Below are 15,634 nucleotides of genomic sequence, written 5' to 3'. Positions count from 1 at the left end.
AGTAAGAGGCACAGAAATGACAGTTCCCGAAACATTTCTTCCTCTCCTATTCAAGTCAATGGGAGGCTGCAGCAGATTCCGCTCAAATATAGAGCATGTTGCTTAATTTTTTCCACACTGGAACTATTCCTAGATAAAAAATTCCAATGGTGGAATGCGCCACCCCCAATAGACTGAAAGAGGCCTCACACTGAGGAATCTGCTGTGCGGATTCTGCAGTGTACAAGATCTGCCTCCTATACACTAGGTAAGGAGGCCCATTAGTAATAAATATTTCCCAATATATAATTAAATATTGTTTTTGTGATTAATCAATCTGTTTAAATTATGTTTGATCTGTAGCAATGAGAATACATAATGCATATCAGGTATTTATATACAGAATCATAACTGTAGCAAAATTAAAGTTATGAAGTAGCCACCAAAATTATTTTTTGGTTTGGGGTCACCGCAACATGAGGAACTGTATTGCGGGGTCATGGCATTAGAAAGGTTGAGAACCACTGCCTTAGGGTTCTGAGGGACTTCATCTATGGGGTCCGTGGGCAGTCGGCTCCTGAGACGCAGGGAATCAGGCATAGCAGATCCGTGTCAGCCAGGAGCTCAGGCAGGCACCAGTGATGGATCTGACAGCCATAAACGAAGGTGCTGCAGTCCCTCCTTGGGCCCAGAGTCCGAGAAAAAGCTGCAGTCACCTAGACCTGGAAGAGAATCTACAGCAATTCATCAGCCCAAACCATCGTAAAAAAAGTTAAGCTCGCATCTGAATATGCCTACCAAACTTTATTTCTGAGTGGGGAGACCAGTGACATTAAAATCCGCGCTCTGGGGAAAGAATGGTGTTTACACAAAATATTTTTATGTCAGTCAGGCTACTTTGCAACTATGTTGAGAGCTTCTGGGAATGAATCTCAGGAAGATGTTATTAACCTGGAGATTAATGACCCTAACATAGATGTGGACTCACTGCACTTTGCATTAGGCTCGTTGTACAATCATGACTATGTCTTCAGGGAGCCCCTTCAGGTTCCAGGAGTTTTGGCAGCAGCCTGTCTGCTTCAAGTAGAGGACTTACTTTATCAGTGTGATAAGAACATGAAGGAAACAATTAACGAGAAAACTGTATGTGGCTATTATGCAGCAGCAGAAACCTATGGGTTAGAGTCTGTAAAGACAAGGTGCTTTGAATGGCTTCTTCACAATTTGAAAACACATCCAAGTGTGGAACTTTTCAAGGAACTCAGTATAGAACTCATAAATCAGCTCATTTCTTCTTCTAATTTACTAGTAATGCAAAAAGAAATAGATGTATACACTGTCGGGAGCCGATCAACGACTGCTGGCTGACAAGGTCACAGCAGGAGAAGACCCACAACTGCTGGCTGACAAGGTCACAGCAGGAGAAGACCCACAACTGCTGGCTGACAAGGTCATAGCAGAAGAAGATTAAAAACTGCTGATTGACAAAGTCACAGCAGAGAAGACCAATGGCTGTGGGGTGACAAAGTCACCACAAAGGATAGGCACAACGATACTCCCCCCTTTGACTTTTTGAATTAATCTGGCCTTATATCCCCCCTTTTCTGGGTGTGTGCTATTATTTGTGGCACAGGGATAATAGTACCGTGCTTTCCCTGTAGATTTGTAGTAATTTCTTTGAAAATGAGACAGAAGGTGTAAGTTCCACAGAAAAGCCTGTAAGCCCCTTGAACTGGGCTCATAAACATAAGAGGCTGGCTATAATATCCCTCATAAAGGGTTAAGTTTGTAGGAGAATTTCTTCTTATTAATCATGTTAGAAAGAATATGGTTAGAACTTAGCTAGTATATGAATATAGTAAATAAATATAGTTTAACTAGACATAAAATCTTAGGTAAGGTGTTATAGAATGGCCCGTTGCGTGGCCTGGAATGGGAACCCAGTCAGCAAGAAAAGAATGTTTTGCTAAGAGAATTGTTTCATGACTGAAGGCAGTTGCTGGGCTTTCTCAGTGAGACACTCTCATAAGATTTATATACTTTCCCAAAAATTCTTTCTTCTGATAATGAGAGGTATGGAAGGGCATACATCGAAGCAATAGCAATTAATATCTTCTAAAATTATGTTGCTACTAAGCTATCTTGCGAGTGCACTCTGTATATCTTTAAGTAAAAGTTACTCTTAATGTTATGTCAATTTCTTAATGGGCAAGCCTTTTGTTATCTTGTGAGGAAAGTTAGGACACTGCATAAACTCAAGGCCATTTGCCTGAGCAAGCGGTGGTCATTTGCTAGTCCTTAATGATTTTGTCTGTTAATCTCTCTCTGCCCCTTGACTCACAACAACAGTAAAGTTGAGTTATTATTTAGTACTAATCCTTTAAAAGCTTTTACCAATGTTATCGCTATTCAAGTTATTTTTTAATTATACTTTGAATGATTTGCTACCTGATTTGTAGTTTATAGATATAAATTAACTGTTATCTGGAACCATGTAAACATAGTGAAACAGAAGCAATGAGTAATACCATGTAATTGTAACTTAGTGTGTGTGTATAAAAAAGGAGCTGTACTAGCATTTGGTAGAAATGCCTGGCAGTAAATGCTAACTAGAGAATAAAGAGAAAGAAAAGAATTCGGCTCTCTCACTCGATTTTCGCCGACGCCGTCTCCTCCTGTGGGACCCCTGGATCCCCCCCGGGGCTGGACCCCGGCAATACACCACACTGGAAAAGTGGGTGTTCCTTCGTCTTAACCCAGCCTGGAACGGATCAAGAAGTCAGCTTTTAGTGAATGCAAACAACTGGTTTTCCAGGCACAAAGAACATGTTGGTAACATCGCCTTCCTTGAAACCGAACGAGACATAGCATTTCAATCAGTGTTTAAAATATTGGCGTTTCAGCATATCATCTGTTGCCTGGCCTCCATAAGACTTATTGAGCAAGATGCTCTGATAGCTTTAGAATGGTTATCACATATTTTTAAGCAGCAATGGTTTACCTGCTTTAGAGCACAAGAATGCAGGGAAATCGCTCCCAGCTATGTCAGTGAAACAGAACTTGAAGAATGTAGCATGAGCCTGACCTATGGTGGCACAGTGGATAAAGCGTCGACCTGGAAATGCTGCGGTCGCCGGTTCGAAACCCTGGGCTTGCCTGGTCAAGGCACGTATGGGAGTTGATGCTTCCAGCTCTTCCCCCCCTTCTCTCTCTCTCTGTCTCTGATTTCTCTCTCTCCCTCTCCTCTCTAAAATGAATAAATAAAATTAAAAAAAAATTCTAGAAAGAATGTAGCATGAGATGCGGTAAAATGATTGTCACCGATGGAGAATACTCCTGGAGGTGGTCAGTTAGCAACTTTTGCTTTCCCTTATGTGTTATCTTTACCAGGAATTATATACTTTTCAAGCAACATACTTTCACTCAGGCAAGTGATGGTTCAGTTTGCTCACACACTCTAAGAAATATTGCATTCAGACTCACTTTGGCTCATTTTGACTCTAGCAGAAACCTAAGTTTCAGCAAAACAACTGGTTATCAAATACTAACCATTCAAAATGATGAGGAACAAGTGGTAATGGATTGGATGGCACAGCTCTGAGCTTTCCTTGCTATATATCCTGTAACTTCCTGTTTATGCCATTAGAAAATGGAGAAAATTGATCATCTTGTCAATAAAGATATAGTCACATTTTGAAAACTCCTCATGTTTCATTTCATCTAATGGCCCTACTGTTAAACACGATAAAGGTGACGAATAACAGAAATGAAAACCTTTCAAATGTAGAAATGATCACAAAGGACTTTCTTCATTTTAGTTCTATGGGTTTAAGAATAAACAGACTAATTCCAATAAAAATCTGTGAAACCGAATAGTCGTCTACTCTTTCATCTCTTTTCAGGTGTCAGCAACAGAAAAGTTCCAAATGGGAGTAAGAGACATTGCCAAAGAATAAAAAGTACATTAATAATGAGATAAAGTTTTACCCTAATATTGAGATAAAATATGGAATTGCCTTCCTTGCTGAAATTGTTATGCAAAAGTGACTTTTGATTGTGGCTATAGTACAGGAGAGGGTTGGTCATTGGGTGAAACTGGAGATTAGAAATTCTTTTGGACTCTGTAATGTATAGTTTTAAATAGCCAGACAATCTCAGGTTTAATAACATTTCATACTCTATAATTTAGTGTTATTTTACAAAAATTTGTCATGTAGCCCATTTACTTTATGGTTTGCAGAACTCAAGTTGCTGACTATTTATCTGGAAAAAAAGTATACATTTTTTCACACTTAAAGAGTAGAAAATAGACCAAAGACTACATACACATTGCATAATCATATATATGTGATATTAATATTATACTATGATATAGTATATAACTATGTTTGAAATTATATTTATAAAATATCATATATGATAGATACGTGAATTCCAAACTGCCTTCTTGATGTTCCGCTTATCTGTAAGACCTCACTCTTACTGGACTATCGCCCCTGAGACAGAGGAATTCCAGGAAGCTGGTCAACCTGCCCCAAGAAGGAGCATTCCAGAAAGCTGAAATCCTAAAACCGTAAAAGGGAACATACCAGAACTTTTGCCTCAGTATCCCCTCTAGCTCTCCCAAACACTAGAAAACTCGCCCCTAGTCTGTAACCGGTGCTCGTCTCCTCGGGAGAAGTGTCTGGCAGGGTTCCGTTCTTCCTGTCAATAAAGCCTGTTACTCTGGTCTTTCAGACTCCTGTGGATTCCAACATTTGGTTCCAAAACCCAGGACAGGGTACTAACCGCCTGGACGATCCCTCTTTGCTTTCCAAACTTAAAACCAGGGAAGCAATGGGCAGTGGCAGCTCGTCCCGGGCTTACTCCCTGATTCTGTTTGGATGTGTAATTGTAGGTCGATTGGCCGGCAGTCTAACCCTGTTCTGAACCCCTGCTTGACCAGAAAGGTAAGGAGTTTCTCCCTTCCCCTTCCCCAGTTGGCCTCTAAATTTCTCTCTAAAAACACTCCTTCCTGGCCAGACGGTTTTCTCTGACACGCCTAACGTTTTGAGGGGTTTGACTTTCAGTCTCAGTGGACTGCACGGAAGACTAGGTGCCTAGCCAAAGCTTTCCACTCTCTCGGACTTCTCATCCTTGGAGCTCCCGGACAGGTGGTGACGACCTCTATCAGTGACGACTCCCCCACATGGAGATTCTCTCCTCTTGGGACAGTGACAAAAGGTGGGGACACCCCCTCTTGCTCACCTGTCTCCACAGCTCTCCAGAGTCTAAGCCTTCCGACCAGACCCCTCTAGGATGTCTCATAAAAAACCTCACCAAACTCGGTCTCTCAGACCTCAAACCAAAGAAATTAATCTTCTTCTGTAACATAGCATGTACAGTCTAGACAATGACTCCCATTGGCCTGAAAACGGGACATTTGATTACAATATCCTAAGAGATCTTGACAATTTCTGCCACAGGACAAGAAGGTTCCTTACATGCAGGCTTTTCTTCTCCCTTCTCTCCTGTCCTTAATTTCTGTACCTTCTGTTCTACATGCAGGCCGTTTTTGGCCAAAGAAACCTCACCTAAAACCACTGCTCCTAATCTTTCCATCTCCACAGACTCCCAACTCTCTCCTTCCCCTGCCAGACCCCTGAGGGCACCCTTCTCTCAGGACCCCTCTCTGGTCCCTCTGCAAATTTTTCCACTGGAATCTCTTCCCTCCAGGAACCCCCTCCCTTCTCCACTGTGTTCTTCATCCCCTCCCTCCTCCTTAGAAGCTGTGGCTCCTGCTGTGGTGCCTGTCTCTTCTCTGATTCCACCTCCCTCCTTACAAACTGCAATACTGTCTGTCTCCTCTCTGACCTCTCCTCCCTCCTTACAAACTGTGACTGTGCCTCTTTCCTCCTCGCCCCCTCCCCTCTCCTCAGAGCTCTAAATCTTATTTGACTCCTCTGAACATGTAGTGCCACACCAATACTTGAACCTCCTCCTCCTCCTCCTTTTTCAGATTCTGACCCTCCTTCTTTTCCATCCAGCTGCTCACACTGTCCATCCGTCTGCTTTCTCTCTTCCTCCCCTCTATGCTGGCAACTCCCTGCCATCTTGAAAAACTTAAAAAGCAGAGTTGTCTATTAAGCTATGTGAGTAATTAATCTTTCTTGTCTCTTTGTTTGTCAGAAAATATCTCTAGTATGATTTTAATTGAAACAAGTAAAGCACACTCATTTAATTTCGTTAATTTATAATATATGAAGTCTTTGTTTAATGTGTAACTCTGTCTGTTTCTAAGGCCTTAAACCAATAATTACCCACTTCTTAAACCATGCTTACTCATCCCCATAGACTCTCCCTGCAATACCCCCATCCTTCCTGTTCAAAAACCTTCAGGGGCTTATCGCCTCGTACAACCCTGACATCTAATCAATAAGGCAATAGTTCTCCTCCATCCAGTAGTCCCTAATCTCTACAAGTTACTGTCACACATTCCCTCAAACACTACTCACTTCAGGATCCTAGACCTCAAGAATGCCTTCCTTACCATTCCTCTACACCCTGATTCTTACTTTCTGTTTGCCTTTACCCGGACACTAATGCAGCCCAGCAATTTACCTGGATTGTCTTAACCCAGGGGTTCAGAAACAGCCCACACCTGTTTGGGCAGGCACTAGCTCAGGATTTAGCAGCATGCAATCTCAAAACTAGTACTCTCTTACAATATGTAGATAACCTACTTTTCTGCATCCCCTCCCTGCCTGCCTCAAGGAGACACACCACCACCCTTTTTAACTTCCTTGCTTTAAAGGGATATCGTGTCTTCCCTACTAAGGCTCAACTTCACTCTTAATCCGTAGTCTATCTGGGCGTCACCTTAACCACCACTACTGAGGTCTCACCCAAGATCGAACTCAGACCTTCCAAAGTCTCCAACCATATACCACCGCAAATCCAATCCTTTCTTTCCTCAGTCGAATAAGCTTCTTTAGACACTGGATTCCCAATTTTGCTCTCTTAGTCAAGCCCCTCGGTGAGATCTTCTGAGCATGACTTTTAGGGTCTATAATGGCCAAGGAAGTAACAGAAAAGTCAAATAAGGCCCAAAAGAAGTCAGGAAATACCAGCTTTTGGCATACACTCTTAAAGGCTCCAGCGCCCTAAAGGGCTTCATAGAATACCATCAGGGCCCTACTTCAAGAGTGGAAAGAAAGGTCATTGAACTGAAGCCTGCCAGGCTTCCCGGCCCCATCAAGGGACACACCTCTGCTGTGGAAAGAGGGACACAAAAAGGTAAGCTGCCCCCTTGCTCCATGGAGGGAGGATTCAGTCTCTTCTAGCCCTGCTCCAGCTACCTGTGACCTAACCTTGCCCAGCATGCTGGGAATTGCCACTGAAGGCCCAAGGACATTGTTCACGAGCCTAAGGTATTTCTTCCAAGTAGCAGATAAGGTGACCTCATTTTTTGTAAACACAAGGGCCATCTACTATGCCTTGCCTAAATATTTGAATTTTATTTATCCCTCAAAGATCTCTACTGTGGGTATTGACAGTCTGATTTTGTTACTTTATTTAATGTATAGTATCTCCTTTATTCCTCTTGTATCAATGCCCCATGCCTATAATAGGCTGGGACCTGCTGCTAATTCCAGCTAGAAGCAGTAGTCACTAGGACTTAAACTCTAACTGCGAAGTATAGAAATGTAACCACCCTTTCTCTAAGCACTTGCAGGATTTACAGGTAAGTCAGCAAACTGTTCAAAGACTGTCGAAGAGGCGCTTCCAGCATTACATCACCCAGGCACTGACTTTCATGTGGACAGGTCCACACACTGTAATTCTGACAACTCCCACTGCTACTAAAATGGAAAAACGGCATGCCTTACTCCAGGTGTCCCAAAAATACGGCCTGCGGGCCGCATGTGGCCCCCTGAGGCCATTTATCTGGCCCCTGCTGCACTTCCGGAAGGGGCACCTCTTTCATTGGTGGTCAGTGAGAAGAGCACTGTATGTGGTGGCACTGCAACGGTCTGAGGGACAGTGAACTGGCCCCCTGTGTAAAAAGTTTGGGGACCCCTGCCAACCACATACCTGAAGCTGGTTGGTCTACGTATGGCAAATATATGAAAAACTAAGGACTCTTTTAATCAGGCTTTGGGAAAAGGGAAACTAGGACAAAAAGAAAGTCAACTTAATTGTCAAGAAAGGTTAAAGCCTGACCTGTGGTGGCGCAGTGGATAAAGCGTCAACCTGGAAATGCTGAGGTCGCCGGTTCAAAAATAACCCTGGGCTTGCCTGGTCAAGGCACATATGGGAGTTGATGCATCCAGGTCCTCCCCCCCTCTCCCTTTCTCCTCTCTCTCTCTGTCTCTCTCTCTTCCTCTCTCTCCTCTCTAAAATGAATAAAATAAAAATAAAAAAATTAAAAAAAAAGAAAGGTTAAAATTTTTTTTAAAGATTCTATGATTTTTAAGATATTTTATTTATTCAGTTTAGAGAGATGAGGGAGAGAGAGAGAGAGAGAGAGAGAGAGAGAGAGAGAGAGATGGGAGGAAGAGAAGGAAGCATTAGCTCCCATATGTGCCTTGACCAGGCAAGCCCAGGGTTTGGAACCAGCGACGTCAGCATTCCAGGTCGATGTCTCATCCACTGCACCACCACAGGTAAGGCAAGGTAAAAAATTTTTAAATGAATATTTCTGACCAGAAAAAAATTGTATGGTTTTTATAATAGAAGGTATAAGGTATAGAAATACTTTTGAAAGAAAAAGGAAAAAGCAAGTTGTTATGAAGGCCAGTTATTTCTGGATAAGAAAGTGTATGAAAGTTGAAGGTTTATGTAAGTTGTAGAAGGTTTGTGCAGGTTGTAGGAAGTTTGTACAGAAAAAAAAGAATTTGAACAATCAGAAAACGTGTTTTTCAAAGAACGTTTAATCAATCACCCTAGCTAACAATCCTCTACTCTCCCCACTTATGGGGAGACTCTTTCCTCCACCCTGACCATCTGGAGCTCAGAAACAGAGAAACAAAACCGACCCCTTGTCCTTCTATTCTCTATTCACCTCTCAACCTGCCTCACCCAATCAAAGGCTTTCTACTTGTGTGGGACCAACACCTATATGTATCCCCTACTAATTGGACAGAAACCTGTACCCTAATCTATCTCACCCCAAATATCAACCTAATCCCACCCCATGAGCCTCTTCCAGTTCCTAATACACTACCCGTCAATCTAAGGACCAAACGAGCTGTACAAGTAATCCCTCTTCTTATTGCTTTAGAAATCTCTACAAAAGCAGGTCTAGGGGCAGGGGGACTGGCCACTGCCCTGTCTTATTCCCAATCTCTCTCTCTGAAGCCCAGAAAATTCGTAAACATGGAATCAGTGGTTTCACACAAACTGGGTGTCTTGACTATTGCCTTTCATTGGTCCACTCACTCTCCTATATTTTTCTGACTTTTAGACCCTGCCTCTTATGTTTGTTCACTAGTTTCTTACAGAACCACATGCAGACCTTTGCCAATCAGAAAGTTGGAAAAATCTCCCTAAACCTACACACCAACCCTGAAACCTGCCCTCGCAAAACAGAAAGATCTGAAACCCTATTAGCAGCAAACCTCCTAAATTGTATCTTTCAACCTCTACAGGTCCCCTAACCCTAAAGCGCTCCCATATATCTGAAGAACTAGGAGAATGAATAGCATTCACTTCTTAACGCTTCTCAGTCTTTTTACGCTTCACATAGTAAGGGGACAAGATCGCTGGGTCTTCTTGGCTGAAGAAGAGCCTACAAACAAACATGAAACACTTCTTTTAGCTCAAGCTAACTGCTCTCTCCAGGGCTGCCAGGAAAAAATATCTGTAACTTACCATGGAAGAACTATCACCCCCCCCCCAGTATATAACCCTCCTTATTCAAATACTTGCCTTCTTCTTTATCAAGTTCCTACAGGCCTGGATGAGAGAAATCTCTAGGATTACCTACAATCAAATGCTCCTACACTCTTATCCCCAATACCCCAAGGAAAACTTCACGAGGGAAATATCAAATAGGTAGGGATGACAGCAGGAAGAAGCCGCCCCTCATCCCAAGAAGTTCCCTACTGAATGTTCTCCAAACCCCCTTCCTTTTAAACCACACATATTCAGTCCTTCTAAAACTTACACCAACAGGTTCCCTGTCTCTAAAAATCTCCACATGTCCTCCCATTGGAGAGGAACCAGACTAGCACGTCTCATGAGGCTCATCCAGGAGACCGTGTAGCACCATGTCACTCTGTCCACTCGGCACTCGCAGCAAGCAATTCACAATTATTACCTTGCAAATTTTTTTTTACTTCCTCACTCAGGTTTTCGAGGACATCACCTGGTTCAAACCTCACAGCATGGAAATTGACGACCTCCTTAATTGAATGAGGGACTTGATTTGGCAAGGTTCCCTTCTTGACTCTCTCCAAAGAAGCAAGAATTTTCCAATTTGTTCTCCTTTTTCTCCTCGTCACCCCTCACCGTATACTATAAAATAAACAACTGCTTTTCTTTTATATGTAACCACAGATTTTAGAAATGATAGATATGTCTATTCCAAACTGCCTTCTTGATGTTCCGCTTATCTGTCAGACCACACCCTTACTGGACTATCGCCCCTGCAACAGAGGAATTCCAGGAATCTGGTCAACCTGCCCCAAGAAGGAGCATTCCAGAAAGCTGAAATCCTAAAACCATAAAAGGGAATATACCAGAACTTTTGCCTCAGAATCTCCTCAGGTTCTCCCAAACACTATGTAATTCCCCTCTAGTCTGTAACCTGTGCTGGTCTTCCCCAAGAAGTGCCCAGCAGGGTTCCTTTTTCCTCTCAATAAAGCCTGTTACTCTGGTCTTTCAGACTCCCATGGATTCCAACAATATATAATGATAATTATATAGCATGTCCCTGGATCTAAAGTGCTTCTCTAATAGAAAGCATGTTGAAAAATCATTTTTAAATTCCATTCCAAAAATCTTTGTCATTTCATTAGGGATTTCAGGGCATTTATATTTAAAGTATTTACTGATAGGGAAGGAATTCCTTTTCCTATTTCATTTGTGTTTTCTGTATGTCTTGTAGATTTTGTCTTTTGTGGCCACCATTGCTGTCTTCCTTTGTGTTTACCTTCGTTCCCCTTATTTATTTTCTATGATGTCAGGTCCCCGAGTTGAACTGCAGTCTGAAAATATTTAGTGGAAAGGTTAAGAAATCAACATACGTTTTAAATTGTAAGCTAATCTTAGTAAAATGGGAAATCTCACACTATTCCATATTGTCCCTCTCAGGGTATGTAATATAACTACCATAAATACACGAACAAATACTTACATCATTACACATATTGAGAGCCCAAGTTTGGGAGTTATCAAGTGATGGCAAAAAAAAAAATTCCGGCCTGACCTGTGGTGGCGCAGTGGATAAAGCGTTGACCTGGAAATGCTGAGGTTGCCGGTTCGAAACACTGGGCTTGCCTGGTCAAGGCACATATGGGAGTTGATGCTTCCTGCTCCTCCCCCCTTCTCTCTCTCTCTCTTCTTTCTAAAATGAATTAAAAAAAAACAAAAAAAACCCAAAAACAAACAACAAAAAAAATTTCTATCCAGAACCATAATTTGCCTTTTGTCTTTAAAACTGGAATTCTTAAGACTTACCTGATGTGAGAACATAAACGTTTGCAAATCACCCATTGCAGGGGTCTCAAACTCGCGGCCGTGCGGCCCGCCCACCAATTTTGTGCGGCCCGCAGACTAATCAAACTTCGTGGATTAATCTGCAGGCCAGTCTGCGGGCCGCACAAAATTGGTGGGCCGGCCGCATGAGGCCCGCGGGCCGCGAGTTTGAGACCCCTGCATTAAGGAAAAAGAAAGAGGAAAGGAAAAGGCCACTTAATCTTTCCTCCCTTCCTCTGCACCTGGCTAGTTGTTTACCTTCTTCCTCACAGGTGTGGGGAAGGGAGGGAATCCATATCTTCTTTCTATTTTCATTCAAAACCTAGTACTAAACCCGTTCATTCACAATATACTGTAGTCCATCCTGAGCTGGTATAAATTACACACATGTATAAAAATCATATCTACAAAATCTCTCTGTATGCTTAGCCTAAATTATAAAATGACTTTTAAGCTTCTTAGTAAAGGGGGTTTCTTATATAGTATGTCCCTGTAAGCCAGGAAACTCCCACATTCCTATCATTTCATTCACTACAGAAAGGAGGGGGCAAGGAACATAACCCTTTCTCCAAAAGTATTAATAATAATTTTCACAATTCTTTGGTTCCTTACCACAATAGAGAAGATATGCTTAAACACAATCGAAATACGGATATGTGTTTGCCGCGCAGGCCGTGAAGTAAGGTAATTCCACGTAGAAGCCATAGTGACAAAGACAAGGCAAGAGGACTACGTGGTGAACTCATATAAGTGTAAGGTAGTGTGAACACTGATGAGCTGGACAGGAGGAGGGAAGTGAATGAGAATGCAACAAGAAAAGCTCCTCCCATATCGTCAGAAAAAGCAGATGTCACAGTTTCGTCCAAGGAGAGTCCAGAAGGATGCCACCTTAGTACAGATAATCACATATAGCACCCAGATCTTCATTTCCAAATGTCTTTTTCCAAAGAAAAGAACCAGAGCTCATCTAGAAAAAGCTGGTACTCAGAGAGAGAGAGAAACTGTAAAATGACACTGGAATGGATTTATGTGTCAGAAAGTTCTAAAGAGCTCAACACTCTAGTAGTCCAAAGCAAATAAAAGAATGAGATACCACTGTTCACCTTTTTAAATCGCTACAAGTTGTAGGTAAATGATTGTGTTCACTACTGCTAACATTGGATTCTCCCTCAAGCTGACATTGGGAGTGTGAATGTGTTAACAATCTGTAACACTCTGAGCAAAAGCCTTTGTTTCAGCCCTTTCCCTTACAGAGAAACATTCTCAAGGATAGCCTAGAGGCTGGAGCCCTGCCAAAGGGGCCAGAATCCTGGGAAAACTGGAGGCAGGGGGCGGGGCCACATGGATAGAGGGGCGGGGCGAATGATAAAGATTCCAGGGCTGCTTCTGTGATGCTTAGAACTCTCAGAGGGTCCCAGGGAGACTAGTGCTTAGGCAGATGTGACAGGACATGCAATATCATGGCAAGGAAGTCTTTGCAATAGTGTCCCCAGAGGATCTGCGGGACTTCATCTATGGGGTCCGTGGGCAGTCAGCTCCTGAGACGGAGGGAATCAGGCATAGCGGATCCGTGTCCTGAGCCAGGAGCTCAGGCAGGCACCAGTTATGGATCTGACAACCATAAGCGAAGGCGCCGCAGTCCCTCCTTGGGCCCAGAGTCCGAGAATAGCCGCAGTCACCTAGACCCAGAAGACAATCTACAGCAACTGGTGAGCCGAAACCATCATAAAAAAGTTAAGCTCGCATCTGAATATGCTTACCAAACTTTATTTCTGAATGGGGACAGCAGTGATATTAAAATCCGCGCTCTGGGGAAAGAATGGTGTTTACACAAAATATTTTTATGTCAGTCAGGCTACTTTGCAACTATGTTGAGAGCTTCTGGGAATGAATCTCAGGAAGATGTTATTAACCTGGAGATTAATGACCCTAACATAGATGTCGACTCCCTGCACTTTGCACTAGGCTCGTTGTACAATCATGACTATGTCTTCAGGGAGCCCCTTCAGGTTCCAGGAGTTTTGGCAGCAGCCTGTCTGCTTCAAGTAGAGGACTTACTGTATCAGTGTGATAAGAACATGAAGGAAACAATTAACGAGAAAACTGTATGTGGCTATTATGCAGCAGCAGAAACCTATGGGTTAGAGTCTGTAAAGACAAGGTGCTTTGAATGGCTTCTTCACAATTTGATGACACATCCAAGTGTGGAACTTTTCAAGGAACTCAGTATAGATCTCATGAATCAGCTTATTTCTTCTTCGAATTTACTAGTAATGCAAAAGGAAATAGATGTGTATACCACAGTGAAAAAGTGGATGTTCCTTCGTCTTAACCCAACATGGAACGGAACAACAAGTCAGCTTTTAGTGAATGCAAACAACTGGTTTTCCAGGCACAAAGAACATGTTGGTAACATCGCCTTCCTTGAAACCGAAAGAGGCATAGCATTTCAACCAGTGTTTAAAAACTTGAGGTTTCAGCATATCATCTGTGGCCAGGTCTCCATAAGAGTTATTGAGCGAGATGCTCTGATTCCTTCACAATGGTTATCATCTCTTTTCAAACAGCAATGGTTTACCTGGCTTAGAGCAAAACTATGCAGGGAAATCTGGCACCGCTATACCAATGAAAGAGAATTTGAAAAAGGTAGCATGAGGTGCGGTAAAATGATTGTCACAGATGGAGAATACGCCTGGAGGTGGTCAGTTAGCAACTTCTGCTTTCCCTTATGTGTTATCTTTACCAGGAATTATATAATTTTCAAGCAACATACTTTCACTCACTCAGGTGATGGTTCAGTTTGTTCATACCCTCTAAGAAAGATTGCATTCAGACTCACTTTGGCTCATTTTGACTCTAGCGGAAACCTAAGTTTCAGCAAAACAACTGGTTATCAAATACTAACCATTCAAAATGATGAGGAACAAGTGGTAATGGAATTGGATAGCACAGCTCTTAGCTTTCCTTGCTATATATTCTGTAACTTTCTGTTTATGCCATTAGAAAACCCAGAAAATTGATCATCTTCTCAATACAGATATAGTCACATTTTGAAAACTCCTGATGTTTCATTTCATCTAATAGCCCTACAGTTACACATGATAAAGGTGACCAATAACAGAAATAAAAACCTTTCAAATGCAGAAATGATCACAGAGGACTATCTTCATTTTACTTCTATGGGTTTAAGAACAAACAATTTAATTCCAATAAAAATCTGTGAAACCTATTGGTCGTCTATGCTGTCATCTCTTTTCATGTATCAGCAACAGAAAAGCTCCAAATGCGAATAAGAGACATTTCCAAGGAATAACAAATACCTTAAAATTGACATAAATTCGTACCCTAATATCGAAATAAAATATGGAATGGTCTTCCTTGCTGAAATTGTTGTGCAAACGTGGCTTTGATTGTAGCCATAGTACAGGAGAGAGTTGGCATGAGGTGAAACCGGAGATTAGGGATTCTTTTGGACTCTGTAATGTATAGTTTTAAATAGCCAGACAATCTCAGGTTTTATAACATTACATACTCTATAATTTAGTGTTATTTTACAAAAATTTGCCACATGGCCCATTTACTTTATGGTATGCAAAACTCAAATTGGTGACTTTTTACCTGGAAAAAAAGTATACATTTTTTCACACTTAAAGAGTAGAGGCCCTGGCCCGTTGGCTCAGCGGTAGAGCGTCGGCCTAGTGTGCGGAGGACCCGGGTTCGATTCCCAGCCAGGGCACACAGGAGAAGCGCCCATTTGCTTCTCCACCCCTCTGCCAGGCCTTCTTCTCTGTCTCTCTCTTCCCCTCCTGCAGCCAAGGCTCCATTGGAGCAAAGATGGCCCGGGCGCTGGGATGGCTCTGTGGCCTCTGCCTCAGGTGCTGGAGTGGCTCTGGTCGCAACATGGCGACACCCAGGATGGTCAGAGCATCGCCCCCTGGTGGGCAGAGCGTCGCCCTGGTAGGCGTGCCGGGTGGAT

At 42.5% G+C, this 15,634-nt stretch overlaps 1 protein-coding gene and 1 pseudogene across 1 annotated transcript; both read left to right on the top strand.

The window, feature by feature from the left end:
- Nucleotides 1–532: 532 nt before the first annotated feature.
- LOC136317767 (germ cell-less protein-like 2) lies at nt 533–3,642 on the top strand (annotated as a pseudogene).
- Nucleotides 3,643–13,172: 9,530 nt separating this feature from the next.
- LOC136317880 (germ cell-less protein-like 2) lies at nt 13,173–14,678 on the top strand. Its single transcript, XM_066250590.1, has one exon. It carries the CDS (start codon nt 13,173–13,175, stop codon nt 14,676–14,678), a length of 1,506 nt encoding a protein of 501 aa, XP_066106687.1.
- Nucleotides 14,679–15,634: the final 956 nt, after the last annotated feature.

This window comes from Saccopteryx bilineata, chromosome X, assembly GCF_036850765.1.
Source record: "Saccopteryx bilineata isolate mSacBil1 chromosome X, mSacBil1_pri_phased_curated, whole genome shotgun sequence".
NCBI classification, from domain to species: Eukaryota; Metazoa; Chordata; class Mammalia; order Chiroptera; family Emballonuridae; genus Saccopteryx; species Saccopteryx bilineata.
The sequence above is the reverse complement of the archived record's forward strand: the minus strand, read 5'-3'. Positions and strand labels throughout refer to the sequence as shown.

What these genes read in the sequence shown, in the direction of transcription:
- LOC136317880 (XM_066250590.1), top strand. Translation starts at nt 13,173, where the DNA reads ATGGGGTCCGTGGGCAGTCAGCTCCTGAGACGGAGGGAATCAGGCATA.